General features: G+C 37.6%; 1 protein-coding gene across 2 annotated transcripts; it reads left to right on the top strand.

Annotated features, from left to right (window-relative positions):
• The first annotated feature begins 1,241 nt into the window (after positions 1–1,241).
• LOC105027608 (calcitonin receptor) lies at positions 1,242–11,159 on the top strand. 2 transcript variants are annotated; one of them, XM_034289191.1, is made up of 7 exons: positions 1,242–1,355; positions 5,896–5,949; positions 6,061–6,181; positions 6,434–6,544; positions 6,783–6,876; positions 8,965–9,080; positions 10,995–11,159. In XM_034289191.1, exons 1-7 carry the CDS (start codon positions 1,308–1,310, stop codon positions 11,018–11,020), a joined length of 570 nt encoding a protein of 189 aa, XP_034145082.1. In that variant the 5' UTR covers positions 1,242–1,307; the 3' UTR covers positions 11,021–11,159.
• The last annotated feature ends 5,035 nt before the right edge of the window (positions 11,160–16,194 follow it).

The following is a 16,194-nucleotide window of genomic DNA, read 5'->3' as shown; positions in this document are numbered from 1 at the left end:
ATTGTTATTACAAACAACTTTTAATATCTTCTATACTTCTTGAAATATTAAACTTTGATTACAATATTTTAAAACATTGTCTTCAATGGATTTCTTCAATGGGATTTCTGCGTGACTTGAATGGAAAACCCAAAAAATCTCTTGAACCATTCAAGCTATAGATATAACTTAACATTTGAAAAATAGTTTTTCAACTATGACTACTTGTTTGCATAATTAGCATAACAGACAATGGACAAATTACATTTACAAAAAGTCAATGTTGTCACAAGTAACAGCTGACTGATTGGGATAAACAGACACCCAACAGTATAGTTGCCCAGTGGCTAAGAATTACAGTATCACTGTGATCCAGTCTCTAGAAAAAAATTACATCATGAGCTTCATAAAGCAAGAATCTATGGAAGGACTACCATTTGGAAACTGCTTATATCCAAAGACAATGCACAACAGCGCAAAACTTGGTGTAAGGACCACAAAACCTGGACCATCATCCTAGATTACATTTTTGGTGAAATAATAATTATATAAATTTTTTCTTGAGTCTTTTTTCACAACAAGCCATTATTCAACTCTGTCCCAGCCTGAAATTAGCATTATTAGCATTGTCCAAATTCATGAATTGAAGTTATGTGTGCCAACAAAAGCTACATTGCAAGCGGGGACCTCCAAAACACTTCCAATGAAGACTAGTGGTGTTGTTTACTTCAATGTTGTATTTCTCAAAATAATGTTTTCATTAATAAATCACACACACTAAACTGATAGTATTTATGTCTACAGTCATTTTTGTCCATAATGGTATAAATCCATGTTTATTCAAGTTTTGAATAACTGTTAACAACCTGGAATATTTATTTAGCATTTGCTAGCTATTGATGACATAATTGCAAAATAACAGAGGCTGTGTGTGGGGGCTATAGAAAATAGTTTGCATAGTGCCAGTTTGAAGTCACCAAGTTCCACCAGCTGTTTCGTATGCATTTTTAGTTTGTTTCCACATGTGACAGAGGAGAATAATGTCTTTCACCCAAATCTGAATCTAGGACAAACTCTCTCTTTAACAAACTCTCTCCATTCCAAACCGGCAATGGGATTTCCTAACAGTGTTCGGTAACCAATTAAAGAGAGTAAACACAAACTTACAGGAATCATTCTCCTGTACAAATAGATATCAGCCAATGTTAACCTGTTGGCAGCAGATTTGGAAAACGCCCATACATTTCTGTAATACAGATCAGATCATATTAATACAAATTCCAACTTGTCAAGTTTTATCTGAAAGAAACAGACATATTGAAGGCAAGATGAGAGGAATAATATTGCTCAGTCTCCTGGGTGTCTTGTCTGCACAAGTAAGAAATGATTGTCTTTCAGTGAATACAAATGTATTGCTTATATGCTTTAAAAATATTTTCATAAATTCATACTTTGATGTTATTTTGATTTAAGGGAAGAAAATGTGGATTATAGATACTTAAACATCATATGAAATTGTTGTGCCATCAAGTTACTTTAGTGAAGATTACATATCTTATAAGACATTACATATCCACTCTGGTGATTTAGCATATGTAGTTATAAAAAAAGACAAATTGTAAACATTTAATATTACTGCATGGTAAATGAGTTTGTTAGACTAGAAAATCCAACCAACTGTATCTGGAGTCCTTTGACATTTTGCTTCATCTGGTGTCATTGGCCACACACAGGAATCTATAATATTATATATTGAACTATATTGATTACATAAAAAATATGTTTACCCAGTATCTCGATTCTCAGATAATTTCGGATTTGTATTCGTTTGAAATTTATCAAACAAATCCACTGTTGGCTACCAAAGTTTTCAGTAGCCTTGGTAATTTGAAGAATTTTTAAGTATTCATATTTAGTATTATTTTTTATATCTGCATATATATTGACAATATATATACAAATATAAAATATATTTTATTATAAATATATAATATTGTTATTATTATTTTATATACACTCACCTAAAGGATTATTAGGAACACCATACTAATACTGTGTTTGACAACAAGGTGCTGAAAGCATTCTTTAGAAATGTTGGCCCATATTGATAGGATAGCATCTTGCAGTTGATGGAGATTTGTGGGAAGCACATCCAGGGCACGAAGCTCCCGTTCCACCACATCCCAAAGATGCTCTATTGGGTTGAGATCTGGTGACTGTGGGGGCCATTTCAGTACAGTGAACTCATTGTCATGTTCAAGAAACAAATTTGAAATGATTCGAGCTTTGTGACATGGTGCATTATCCTGCTGGAAGTAGCCATCAGAGGGTGGGTACATGGAGGTCAAAAAGGGAAGGACATGGTCAGAAACAATGCTCAGGTAGGCTGTGCCATTTAAACAATGCCCAATTGGCACTAAGGGGCCTAAAGTGTGCCAAGAAAACATCCCCCACACCATTACACCACCACCACCAGCCTGCACAGTGGTAACAAGGCATGATGGATCCATGTTCTCATTCTGTTTATGCCAAATTCTGACTCTACCATCTGAATGTCTCAACAGAAATCGAGACTCATCAAAGACCAGGCAACATTCTTCCAGTCTTCAACTGTCCAATTTTGCTGAGCTCGTGCAAATTGTAGCCTCTTTTTCCTATTTGTAGTGTAGATGAGTGGTACCCGGTGGGGTCTTCTGCTGTTGTAGCCCATCCACCTCAAGGTTGTGCGTGTTGTGGCTTCACAAATGCTTTGCTGCATACCTCGGTTGTAACAAGTGGTTATTTCAGTCAAAGTTGCTCTTCTATCAGCTTGATTCAGTCGGCTCATTCTCCTCTGACCTCTAGCATCAACAAGGCATTTTCGCCCACAGGACTGCCGCCTACTGAATGTTTTTCCCTTTTCACACCATTCTTTGTAAACCCTAGAAATGGTTGTGCGTGAAAATCCCAGTAACTGAGCAGATTGTGAAATACTCAGACCAGGCCCGTCTGACACCAACAACCATGCCATGCTCAAAATTGCTTAAATCACCTTTCTTTCCCATTCTGACATTCAGTTTGGAGTTCAGGAGATTGTCTTGACCAGGACCACACACCTAAATGCATTGAAGCAACTGCCATGTGATTGGTTGATTAGATAATTGCATTAATGAGAAATTGAACAGGTGTTCCTAATAATCCTTTAGGTGAGTGTATATATATATATATATATATATATATATACACAGTGGGGAGATCAAGTATTTGATACACTGCCGATTTTGCAGGTTTTCCTACTTACAAAGCATGTAAAGGTTTTTCTTTAAGAAGCCCTCCTGTTCTCCACTCATTACCTGTATTAACTGCACCTGTTTGAACTCGTTACATGTATAAAAGACACCTGTCCACACACTCAATCAAACAGACTCCAACCTCTCCACAATGGCCAATACCAGAGAGCTGTGTAAGGACATCAGGGCTGGGATGGGCTACAGGACAATAGGCAAGCAGCTTTCTAAGAAGGCAACAACTGTTGGCGCAATTATTCAAAAATGAAAGAAGTTCAAGATGATGGTCATTCTCCCTCGGTCTGGGGCTCCATGCAAGATCTCACCTCGTGGGGCATCAATGGTCATGAGGAAAGTGAGGGAACAGCCCAGAACTACATGCAGGACCTGATCAATGACCTGAAGAGAACTGGGACCACCGTCTCAAAGAAAACCATTAGTAACACACTACGCCATCATGGATTAAAATCCTGCAGCGCACGCAAGGTCCCCCTGCTCAAGCCAGCGCATGTTCAGGCCCGTCTGAAGTTTGCCAATGACCATCTGGATGATCCAGAGAAGGAATGGGAGAAGGACATGTGGTCTGATGAGACAAAAATTTAGCTTTTTGGTCTAAACTCCACTCGTCGTGTTTGGAGGAAGAAGAAGGATGAGTACAACCCCAAGAACCCCATCCCAACTGTGATGCATGGAGGTGGAAACATCATTCTTTGGGGATGCATTTCTGCAAAGTGGACAGGATGACTGCACCGTATTGAGGGGAGGATGGATGGGGCCATGTATCGTGAGATCTTGGCCAACAACCTCCTTCCCTCAGTATGAGCATTGAAGATGGGTTGTGGTTGGGTCTTCCAGCATGACAACGACCCGAAACACACAGCCAGGGCAACTAAGGAGTGGCTCCGTAAAAAGCATCTCAAGGTCCTGGAGTGGCTTAGCCAGTTTTCAGACCTGAACCAAAAGAAAATCTTTGGAGGGAGCTGAAAGTCTGTATTGGCCAGTGACAGCCGCGAAACCTGAAGGATCTGGAGAAGGTCTGTATGGAGGAGTGGTCCAAAATCCCTGCTGCAATGTGTGCAAACCTGGTCAAGAACTACAGGAAACATATGTGTCACGGCTTCGGGGTTTAGATGAACAAGGAGGAGCAGGAGAAGGCGTGGTGGAAGGATATTTTAATGGTATCCTTAAGAAATACACAATATATATATGGTTGACGAAGCGTCGTACAGCTCTTTGTCAGTTGAGACAATCACACACAAAGACAGGGGGAGCAGAGAGAACATATATACTGGGGGAAACAGCGATGATGAGGAACAGGTGCACTAAACGGGACACAGGTGAAATGTATGATGAGACGGTGGTGTCAAAAGGCCGGTGACGTCGACCGCTGGGGCCCGCCCGCTGCAGGGGGAGGTGAACCAGCAGAGGTTGCAGTTGTCACAGTATGATCTCTGTAATTTCAAACAAAGGTTTCTGTACCAAGTATTAAGTTCTGCTTTTCTGATGTATCAAATACTTATGTCATGCAATTAAATACAAATTAATTACTTAAAAACCATACATTGTGATTTTCTGGATTTTTGTCACTCACAGTTGTAGAGTATCTATGATAAAAATGACCGACTTCTACATGCTTTGTAAGTGGGAAAACCTGCAAAATCGGCAGTGTAACAAATACTTGTTCTCCCCACTGTGTGTGTGTGTATATATATATATATATATATATATATATATATATATATAATTTAATTTTTTTCAGATCTGTGTATACAGCTCTGGAAAAAATTAAGCGTCCGCTCCTAATTTTTCTTAAATCAGCATCTCTACATGTATGGCAGCCATTCCATTCCAGTGTCTGTTAAATTACAATATAGGCACACCTCATTTTACTTAATGAGGTACTGATAAGGTGATTACCTGAACCAAATCTAATTTAACAGCTATCCTCTTGCAGTAGGACCAGCTGGATTGCAAAAACAGTATAAGTAGTACCTCAATTACCTCATTTGAAATAAAAATAAAAATATTCAGCATGACAAATGTGTTGAAAAGAAAAGCTTTGAGGGAGGAAAAGAAGGGTTCAATTCTGGCTTCACTGGCTCTACAGACCTGAACCCCATTGAAAACCCCTGGAATTTGATCAAGAGGAAGATGGATGGTCACAAGCCATCAAATAAAGCTGAGCTACTTGAATTTTTGTGCCAGGAGTGGCATAAAGTCACCCAACAGCAATGTGACAGACTGATGGAGAGAATGCCAAGACGTATTAAAGCTGTGATAAAAAAATCAGGGTTATTCCACCAAATATTGATTTCTGAACTCTCCCTAAGTTAAAACATTAGTATTTTGTTGTTGAAAAATGAATATGAATTTGTTTTCTTAGCATTACTTGAGGTCTGAAAGCAATGCATATTTTTTGGGTTATTTTGACCACTTGTTATTTTCTACAAATAAATACTCTAAATGACAATATTTTTATTTGGAATTTGGGAGTAATGTTGTCAGTAGTTTATAGAATTAAAAAAACTGTTAATTTTACCCAAACACATACCCATGAATAGTAAAACCAGAGAAACTGATCATTTTGGAGTGGTCTCTTAATTTCTTTCAAAGCTGTATATCAAAATAATAATATTTGTATTATTTTCAGTGGCCACTAGGGAGCAGGGTACCCTTGGAAAATAAACACGGGTTTGGAAATCAGGTACGAGTACTTACATTTACACTAAATATGTAATTTTGTATTTGTCCTTGTTACAATGCTTACATTTTTACTGTTTGTGTATGTTGTTAATAATGTGTGTTTTTTTCACAGACAGAGAACCATCCTTTGGTAGACACAGAATCAAACCAAATGAATTACTCTCAGTATATTGTTGCTGAGGAACAGAAATGCCTTGAAAGGATGAATACATATCCACCTTATAATGAGTCAGGTAATGGATAATATGTCTATTCTGTGTGATTAACTCATTATCCTGAACCGGACTAAGAATAGAATACAAATTTTATTAAGGAACATATTATTAATAATAATATGCTTGGGGCATTTTTATGCTTTAACAGGATTTCTGAAAAACCTGGCAATTGTGAAAAACATATAAACCACATTTTTCTTTTGCTTTACATTTGACTCATAAGGCAAAAAGGTAAATCATGTTGTGTCTGGTATTTTGTTGATGGTTCAGGACTCTACTGTAACAGGACTTGGGACGGCTGGAGGTGTTGGGATGATACTCCAGCTGGAAAACTTGAATGGCAAAATTGCCCTGGATATTTTGTAGATTTCAACGAACAAGGTAAGGCTTAGTAATTGTAGTCCTTATGCAAGGTACTTCAGTTGGTAATGGGTAGACATTTATAGAGATCAAAACATTTTACTACTCTATTACTACTAGTTTAAGTTTTGATTATACCCAGTCCTGAACTAATATCTGTTTTCTTTATGGAGATTCCATTAAGCATGCTTTTTGTTCAGGGATAATCTGTCTCCACAAAACCGGAAATGTACCAAAATCATACTTTTTCTTTTATCAGAAATAGTCACAAGGTTTTGTACAGAATCAGGACAATGGTTTGTACATCCAGAGACACAAAAGGAATGGTCAAACTACACCCTTTGTGTTAATAGGTAAGTTTTCATTTTCTTTTCCATCCTAGTTGTGCCATATTTTCATAGAAGTAAAGGACCCTGAAAACAACGGATATTTGAGCTTTCATCTCTCCTCTCCACATGTTTTATCTGTTTTGATCTCCTACTGAACTTGCAACATTGATTCCATTGGCTGTAAGATATTATTTGCCAACGCAATAGATGATATCATACACCCCTGACTTTCTGTGTTTGATGTGACCAAACATTACTTTCTCCTCAACTCTGGAGTGTAGAACATGTCATTATTATTGACTTCTCTATGACATCCCATATGCAGTTGTATACGTAGTGCATTCTTAAAACAGATAGCACTTGTTTTCAACTGGAGAGGACATTCTGAAAAAAAAAACTGAAATCATGTACTTGATTGTCCAAAATCAAATTAAATGCATGTGAAAAGTTAATGTTCACTGCCAGAAAATTTGAAACACTTAAGTGGGCCTATGAGGAAATAGAACAGGCCTTTTTTACTGTGCTGAAGTTAAAAGTGCAGTAGGTATGATTTTTTCATGGAAAATAAAATGTTCTGTAAATATGGTGTTTAAGTAAAATGAGGTGTCTAAAGTAATAAATATGGTGTACCATATAAATATGGTGTCTAAGTAAATGAGGCCCTGTGAGAGGTGGTTAGCAGCACAGACCATTCCCTGCCCTGGAATCCCACTCTGAAAATGTGACTCAGGTAGTGACAATTCAGCCAATCCTGTTCCTGATATATATTTAATGCAATTTAGATCTGATAAACCCTAATCTCTGGCACATTTTGGAATCAGATATGGCCGTCCTTGGACCCCACACGGATTGGATGGTTATTTAAAAAAAAAAAAAAGATCTTGTGAGTGTGTCGGATAGGAATTTCATGGATACAGTTATTTTTGGATATCAATTTCGGATCCGAAGACCAAAAGTTCCATTGTGAAATATGCTTAATTTGGTAATAAAATATAAAGGGTTAACACATTCACTGGAATCCTAACCTTGTACCCAGGCTTTAATGTCTAGCGCAATGATTGAATTGAGGAGATCCAGTTGCTAGACAAGATTACGAGCATCCTGAATTGATTTCTTAGAATTTTTGTAACAATAGTCTTTACTCAGCAAGCCCAGTAGTTAATCGGTCACTAATCTGGTTATGCACGCCCACCTTAGCGCGCATGATGACCACACCCAACAACTAAAGCGCGAGATTGTTATTTCGGTTCAAATAACGATGTTTTTAAAACATTATCAATTTTTTTTTTCAAAATTTCAATTGAAGTAATCCAAAAGTAATCAGATCTTTTTTCAAAAGTATCTGTAAATTGGTAATTTTACGGATTAGAGTTACTGTTTATACCGGACCGCCTAAACTGAACTAGGCTTGCCTGATTTCTTGTTTTGTACTTGTAATCCGTTACTCCCCAACTCTGTTTGCCACTGATCAACACAAGAAAAAGAAATAGAGGGCAAAATGGATACAGCAAATTATAGAGCAATCCTGGAAGAAAACATGTTGCAAGAGACCAAGGACATGGTAGAAGATGAATCTTCCAAAAGGACAATGACCCCAAACATGACCCCAAACATACAGCCAATGCCACACTGGAGTGGCTTAAAAACAAAAAGAAAAAGCCTGGAACTCAATCCAATTGGGAATATGTGGAAAGAGTTGAAAATTGCTGTTCACTAAAAGTCCCAATCCAACTTTACAGTGCTTGAGCAATTTTACAAAGTAGAATGGGCAAAAATGTATATGTCCAGATGTGCAAAGCTGGTAGCGTCTAATCCAAAATACTCATGGCTATAATTGCTGTAAAAGGTATCTCTACCAAATATTGACTGAATGGGTGAATATGTATGTAATTAAAAAAAAATGTTTTGTAGTTTTAAGTAATTCAAAGAAATTATAGATTTTATTTTTCACTTTTGGACTGTGTTGATCAGTAGCAAAAACTCCTTATTTAATCCATTTTGAATTAATGTTGTATAACAGATGGCCAGAGAAGATCCCATCTGAAAGAAACACTTGAACCCTTTGATGTCAAAAACTAAAAGCGGATATCACTCCTGTCTTTCCTTTCCAAGACGCTTAAATGAGCTGCCTCCACCTAACTCTCTTCTCACCTCTCTCAGAACAATCTCCTCAACCCTAACCTGTCAGGATTCAAAGCGACCACTCCACGGGGACTGCTCACCTCAAGGTAAAAGGTTTTCACACTGCCCAGGCGATCTCTATTCTTATTCTCATTGATATATCCACTGACTTTGACTCTGTGAAACATCGCATCCTACTTTCCACCCTCTCTGATTTTCGTTTCTTTGGCTCCGTTCACTTTTGGACTGCTTCCTACCTGGCAAACCGCTTCTACCAAGTAACGTGGAGAGGATAGGTGTCTGCCGCTCAGCCTCTTACAACTGGTGTTCCCCAAAGCTTGGTTCTTGGCCTGCCTCTCAATACACCAAGCCCCTTGGGTCTGTTCTATCTTCACATGGTCTTTCCTATCACTGCAATGCAGATGACACTCAGCATTATTTGTCCTTTCCGCCTTCTGACACCCAGGTGACAACACGTATCTCTGCCTGCCTGGCAGACAGCTCCATTTGGATGTCGACCCACCACCTCAAGCTGAACCTTGACAAGACTGAGCTGCTCTCCTTTCGTTGGAAGGCCTGTCCCCTATGTCCATCATAGTTGACAACTGCACAGTGTCCTTTTCCCAGAGTGCAAAGTACCTTGGAGTGACCCTAGACAACACGTTGTCTTTCTCTGCTAACATCAAGGCAGTGACTCCCTCCTTCAGGTTCATGCTCAGCAACATACACCGATCAGCCATAACATTATGACCACTTGCCTAATATTGTGTAGATCCCCCTTTTGCCGCCAAAACAGCCCAGACCAGTCGAGACATGAACACCACTAGTCCTTTGAATGTTTGCTGTGGTATCAAGACGTTAGCAGCAGATCCTTTAAGTCCTATAAGTTGCAAGGTGGGGCCTCCATGGAACTGACCTGTTTGTCCAGCACATCCCACAGATGCTTGATTGGATTGAGATCTGGGGAATTTGAAGGCCTAGTCAACACCTTGAGCTCGTTGTAGTGTTCCTCAAACCTTGGTCAGCATGGGCACCGTGACTGGTCTGTGGCTATGCAGCCCCATATGCAACAAACTGTGATGCACAGTGTGTTCGGACACCTTTCTTTCTTTGAGTGCCATCATTAACTTTTTCAGCAATTTGAGCTACAGTAGCTCATTTGTTGGATCGGACCACATGGGCCAGCCTTCACTCCCCACTTGCATCAGTGACCCTGTTGCTGGTTCACTGCATTTCCTTCCTTGGACCACTTTTTATAGGTACTGTCCACTGCAGACCAGGAACACCCCACAAGCCATCACAGTTTGGCCCTTGTCATAGTCACTCAGATCCTTATGCTTGCCCATTTTTCCTGCTTCAAACACATCACCTTTAAGGACAGAATATTCACTTGCTGCCTAATATATCTCGCCCACTGACAGGGGCCATGATAATGAGATTATCAGAGTTTCTCCCTTTACCTGTCAGTGGTCATAATGTAATGTATGTAGATTAGCCACCTTCAATTAGCCACTTTAGGGCTCTTTGAGGCAGTGCTTCTGCCCTGCAGCTCAATGTTAGAAACAGCTTCCTATTAAAGGCTAGGATTGCAGAGTTTCTGCTTATCCTCAAAAATGACCAGAAAACTCATAGAGCACTTACAATAGTTCCACTGCCAACGCCTCTGGCTGTTGTCTTCTATTAACTTTTTATGTGTTATGTTTATTTCTACGGTCTTTCTCGCACTGACTTATTAACTGATTAGAATGCACTTATTACTAAACGGTGTGGTTGTTTCATCAAGCTCTTTTAAAATGCACGCTTCTGCTAAATGACGACAATGTAAATATAAAAAGTAAATGGTGGAAAAGTCCAAGAGGGCAAAATACTGTTGAGTGGCATTGTACTTAAGTCATTTAGAAAAATCAATCAATTAACACTAGTTAAAAACTGACAGTGCAAGTTATATTTATTAAGATTTTGCATGTGTATTCTGCTAGGTCCCAAAATTCCTAACTGATTTGTCTTTTCCTTTTCCTCAGACATTGAACCTCAAATCAACCCATGATGCTGATAAAACTCACAGGATGACTTCTAGAGAGTGCAGAGGGATCAATAAAACCATATACAATGGGAAAAACCTGTGACTTGAATGATACAATTAATTTTTTCATTCAGAAATAAAAAAAGCATGCATTTAAAATAAACATATTTTCTAATTTTCATTTTACAAGAGTTAAACTTTTAATTTAGGAAGCATTTCATATTTTACAGATATAAACACATTTTTGTATCATACAGTATTGTAAACGTTTTGACACCCATATACCTTCTTAAAAAACTTACATTGTCTAGAAAAATATAGATGAAAACACTTAATATTACAGAGCCTTTTTTCAAAACCTAATTATTATAATTTTTTTATTATAGAAATGGCATAAAAACAAATTGACGCCCTGGTTTTAATATTCGGTAGTACAACCTGAGTTTCTGACACTTGTGTACTTGCACTCAACCCCAAAAAGTCCCTGAACATCCTCCATGTGTGACTGTGGGGAATGGCTTCATTGAGATGGTGAGATGGAGATGGTATGTTTTACCAAAAAGCTCTGATTTGGTCTCATCTGTCCACAGAATGCTGCACCAGAAGAATTTTTGCCATTGTCAGATGTGTTTTGTTAAATAGCAGTCAGGCTTTCTTATGTGTCTCTCTCAGTAGTGAGTCTCTAACTTTACAACCCCTTGTCATAAAGTGTGTCTTAAGGTCAGCTTGACTCTAGAGTGGATATAAAAAGTCTACAAACCCCTGTTAAAATGCCAGGTTTTTGTGATGTATTTTTTTTTTTGACAAAGATAAATCATGTCAGAACTTTTTCCACCTTTAATGTGACCTATAACATGAACAATTCAATTGAAAAACCAACTGAAATCTTTGAGAAAAAACCAAACAAATCACAATAACCTGGTTGCATAAGTGTGCACATCCTTAAACTAATACTTTGTTGAAGCACCTTTTGATTTTATTACAGCACTCAGTCTTTTTGCGTAGGAGTCTATTAGCATGGCATGTATGCCTCGGCTCCATTCTCTCCGTTCTCTCTCCATTCTATAACAAAGATGTGCTGACATGTATTTTCATATTATTTATTTAAATAGTTTTTGTTTGTAATAGTTTTTTTTAAATAATTTCTTATAAGAAAGAATATTTAGTTTTTATAAATGAAGCGACAAAAAAATCTTCCTGAATCCTGTTAATTTTGACATTTGACTGATAATAGCCTAAATGTGCTAAGAAATGTATTGTATTTCTTCTCTCTCAAACATATTCGAATCGGAACCGGGATTTGCTAAGAACTAGATTCAAAAAGCAGATTTGGAATCAATGAAATTGAAATGATACCCAACACTAATGATTTATACTCAATGCATTTACTTTTTACAGTGTAGCTACTTAGCTAACATGAAAACAAATCCATTAAATTACACCATGCTCCATTTAAGTCACCCCTGATTTTATAACTTATAATATACTGTATGTGCAAATTAATCATCAAAACAGATTAGTCCAATATAAAATGGATTTATTAACTTTGACAAAATATTCAAAATCACCATTACTATTTCTTTTAATATTCTTTCTTCTTCTTTTGTTGCCGCTTACACGACCAGGCACAGGCTTGAAAGCTTTTACAGGAATGTTTTTTATTTTTTATCTTTTGTTGGGGCTGCTCCTCCTGCAGCTTTCTCCATACTTCCTTTCACACTTCTATTTCCTTCTGCAACCCTCTCTTTATCACTGGATCCCTCTTCTCACTCTTTTTTCCTCTGCAACAACATCAACATCAGACATTTTTTTTCCTGAAAAATGCCCTTTGTGATTCTCTAGGACTCAACTGTCAACCTTACTTCAGACAACTTAACACCTGACAAGTCTACATAAACATTCACCAATACAGGCTTGGGCTTCATGTGGAATAGTTAGGTTATGGAAGTCTGCATCTGATTTTAAACTACAATGCATTGCTACTCATTTTAAACCATAAAAGACTATTCACACATAAGTACTTGCCTGCCTTTTAAATGCAGGGAGAAATTTAAAACATAGGCAGATGTCATACTGTCTCTCTGTATCCCAAGGGGTGCTTTGCAATTTGTAATCATCACTGATGTAAATAGTAGAAACTGGCTGTTTTGAACACATCCCCTATGGAGCATGTGACATTCCCATGTTTATAAAAAGCAAGTGCTGTGGCTTCTCTGATTGAAGCACAAAGTGAACAGAAGTGAAAATTAGAGGAATAATTACTCAGTCTTCTGGGTGTGGCTTAGTCTACACCTTTAATAGTAAGAAATGATTTACTTTGAATGAATACTAATGTGGGCTGAAATAACTGTTATGTTACCATTTTGACTTATGGATAATTCTTTGAATATGATAATTAATACTGAAAAAATTAAAAATGCTTAAATGAAGGAAAATTGTGCTGTGAGATTATAGAAATTATAGAGATCCTGCAGAACATTAGAGAATGGAACAAAAAAGTATTTGGAGCTGTTTCATATTTGCCCTTTTTGATTTCAATGGCCTTTCGGTAAGGTAAACAGATATTTATGGGAAGTCCTACTCTGTCAATATTCAGTCAGGTCCAAAATAATTGGAACCAAAACTTTAGGAAAAAACGTAACACACATACAAACACAGAGCTACTGTATATTATAAGACAGTTTTGTAAAAGTTATGTACTTTCATAGGAATACAATTGCTCAAAAGAACAACACTCAATGAAATGTATTTTGTAAAGTCCTTTGTGATATTACAGATACCCAGCCTGAAACCGCAAAGAGTAAGCAACAACAGAATTAATGCACGGTGGCTAGGGAAAAACTCCCTAGTATGGTCAAAACTTAGGAGGGAACCAAGAGAGTAAGAAGACCCTGAGCGGTGCCTAGTCGTTTTCTGGCTGTGCTGGGTGAAGATTATAATAGTATCCAAATAGTATACCTTAGCATACTTTTCAGACTGACAATTGTCCCTTATCACATATGGCCAAGGGTTAAGTCCCAACATAAACAGTTGGGACTTATGACAGAACAGACTGATCCTAGTCCCTGCCTCCCCGCTGTTTGTTTTAAAATTCTAAGTACAACAAGGAGGCCTGTATCTTGTGTATCTTGTGATTATAGGTATGTATGGCTGGACCAACCCAGAGAGATAAGTAGGAGCGAGTCAATATAATACTTTGTAGGTTAAAAGTAAAACCTTAAACTAAGCCCTGACCTTAACAGGCAGGCAGTTTAAAAAGGTTAATACTGGAATAATGTCATCAGAAGATTCTAGAAGCTGTGTTTAGCACTAATTCAAGTTTATTTATTATCTTATTAGGGAAACCAGTGAGAAGAGCATTGGAATAGTTTAATCTTGAAGCAAGAAAATCATTAGCTTTTGCATAATGTTTTGATAAAAAGTTGCAGGTTTTTACACTGTTCCGAAGATGGAAAAAAACTGCTCTTGAAATATATTTTATATGTTCATCAAAAGTGAGATCAGAGCCAGGTTTACTTTTCCTCTTTCACCACCAGCAGTAGGGGTGTTGTAATACTTATAAGTAAGAAAATACAATTTCATTTAAAGACGTGTGTCAAGGACATCTCCTGATCTTTTAACGAAAGCATTTTTAGAATTCACAGAAATAGCGTCATCTGTAGCTCTAGTGGGGGGTGACTTTAACTGCTAGCTCGATCCCCTAATCGATAAGCATCCCTCACGTAGCTCTGTTTTAACAAATCAGGCCAGTGCCCTATCTGCGATATGTGATGAGATGAGCTTTCTCGATGTGTGGCGAACTTTACACCCATCCGACAAACAATTTACATTTTACTCCCCTCCTCATAAATGCCACACTCGTATAGATTTTTTATTTGTCCCGATGTCCCTCATACAATATGTCTCATCTTGCGAAATCGGGAACATTGTTGTTAGTGATCATGCTATGGTTTGTCTGAAATTGACTACTGTTGGACATTTTGCAGGAAGTAAGAGATGTAGATTTGATTCACGCCTTCTAAGGGATGACAAATTTGTATCTTATATGACCAGTGAATTTAAAATCTTTATGGATATAAATTCACGGTCTAATGAAGACCCCTCTCTACTTTGGGAGACTTCTAAAACATATATCAGAGGTTTAGTAATTGGCTACTCTGCCTCTAAGAAACGAAGGCAATCAGAGCTCCAGTCAATGCTTGAGAAAGATTTATAGGATATTGAGAAAACATTAACTTCATCATCCGACCCATTATTATTACAAAATAAATGCGCTTTGCAAGCCATGTTAGACACTTTGTTAACTCAACGGGCTAAGAGTTCTATTCTCTTTTCCAGACAGCGACTATATGAATTTGGTGATAAACCCAGCAAGTATCTATCTTACTTGACTAAAGTCGAATCAGATCCTCAAATAATCACCTCAATAGTTGATACTGCTGGTACTCGTTATTTTGATAATAAAAACATAAATAACATTTTCAGAGAATTTTACTCGCAACTTTATAAATCAGATCTTCCCCCAGAGGCCTCTGTGGATATGGAACATTTTCTGTCTCAAATAATTCTTCCTACTATTTCTGAAACTCAGAAGGTTGAATTAAATGCACCTATTACTAAAGATGAAGCCCTGTTTGCACTTAAAACATTACAATCAGGGAAGGCGCCCAGGCTAGGTGGCTTGACTGGCGATTTTTATAAAGAGTTCCACCACGTGCTATTGGACCCTTTTTTGACTATGCTAGAGCATTCTTTTACATCTGGCCTTCTACCTCAATCTTTGAGAGAGGCAGACATCACAGTTATCCTTAAAAAGGGCAAAAACGCAGATCACTGTTCTAATTATAGGCCTATCGCTTTGTTAAACCAGGATCTTAAGTTACTTTCTAAGATACTAGCGCTCCAACTCGAAAAGGTTTTGCCTGTCATAATCAAGGAAGACCAGACGGGGTTTATCAAGGGAAGAAGTTCTAGCCACAATGTAAGAAGACTCTTAAATATTATTAATGTATGTCAAACTCAGAATATCGAAAGTCTAATCATCTCACTTGATGCAGAGAAGGCCTTCGACCATGTTGAGTGGCCTTATTTGCTTCATATTTTACATAAGTTTAATTTAGGAGAGACATTTATAAGGTGGATTGATTTGCTGTATAATAATCCTTTAGCTTCAGTTATCACTAATGGCTATAGGTCTA

The sequence above is a fragment of the Esox lucius genome, chromosome 21 (genome assembly GCF_011004845.1).
Source record: "Esox lucius isolate fEsoLuc1 chromosome 21, fEsoLuc1.pri, whole genome shotgun sequence".
Classification (NCBI taxonomy): domain Eukaryota; kingdom Metazoa; phylum Chordata; class Actinopteri; order Esociformes; family Esocidae; genus Esox; species Esox lucius.
The sequence above is the reverse complement of the archived record's forward strand: the minus strand, read 5'-3'. Positions and strand labels throughout refer to the sequence as shown.

Excerpts from the sequence above, each read along its gene's own strand:
- LOC105027608 (XM_034289191.1), top strand. The coding sequence starts at position 1,308 with ATGAGAGGAATAATATTGCTCAGTCTCCTGGGTGTCTTGTCTGCACAA. Across the intron at positions 5,950-6,060 it reads AACACGGGTTTGGAAATCAG|ACAGAGAACCATCCTTTGGT; the intron begins GTACGAGTACTT and ends TTTTTTTCACAG. Across the intron at positions 6,545-6,782 it reads TGTAGATTTCAACGAACAAG|AAATAGTCACAAGGTTTTGT; the intron begins GTAAGGCTTAGT and ends TTCTTTTATCAG.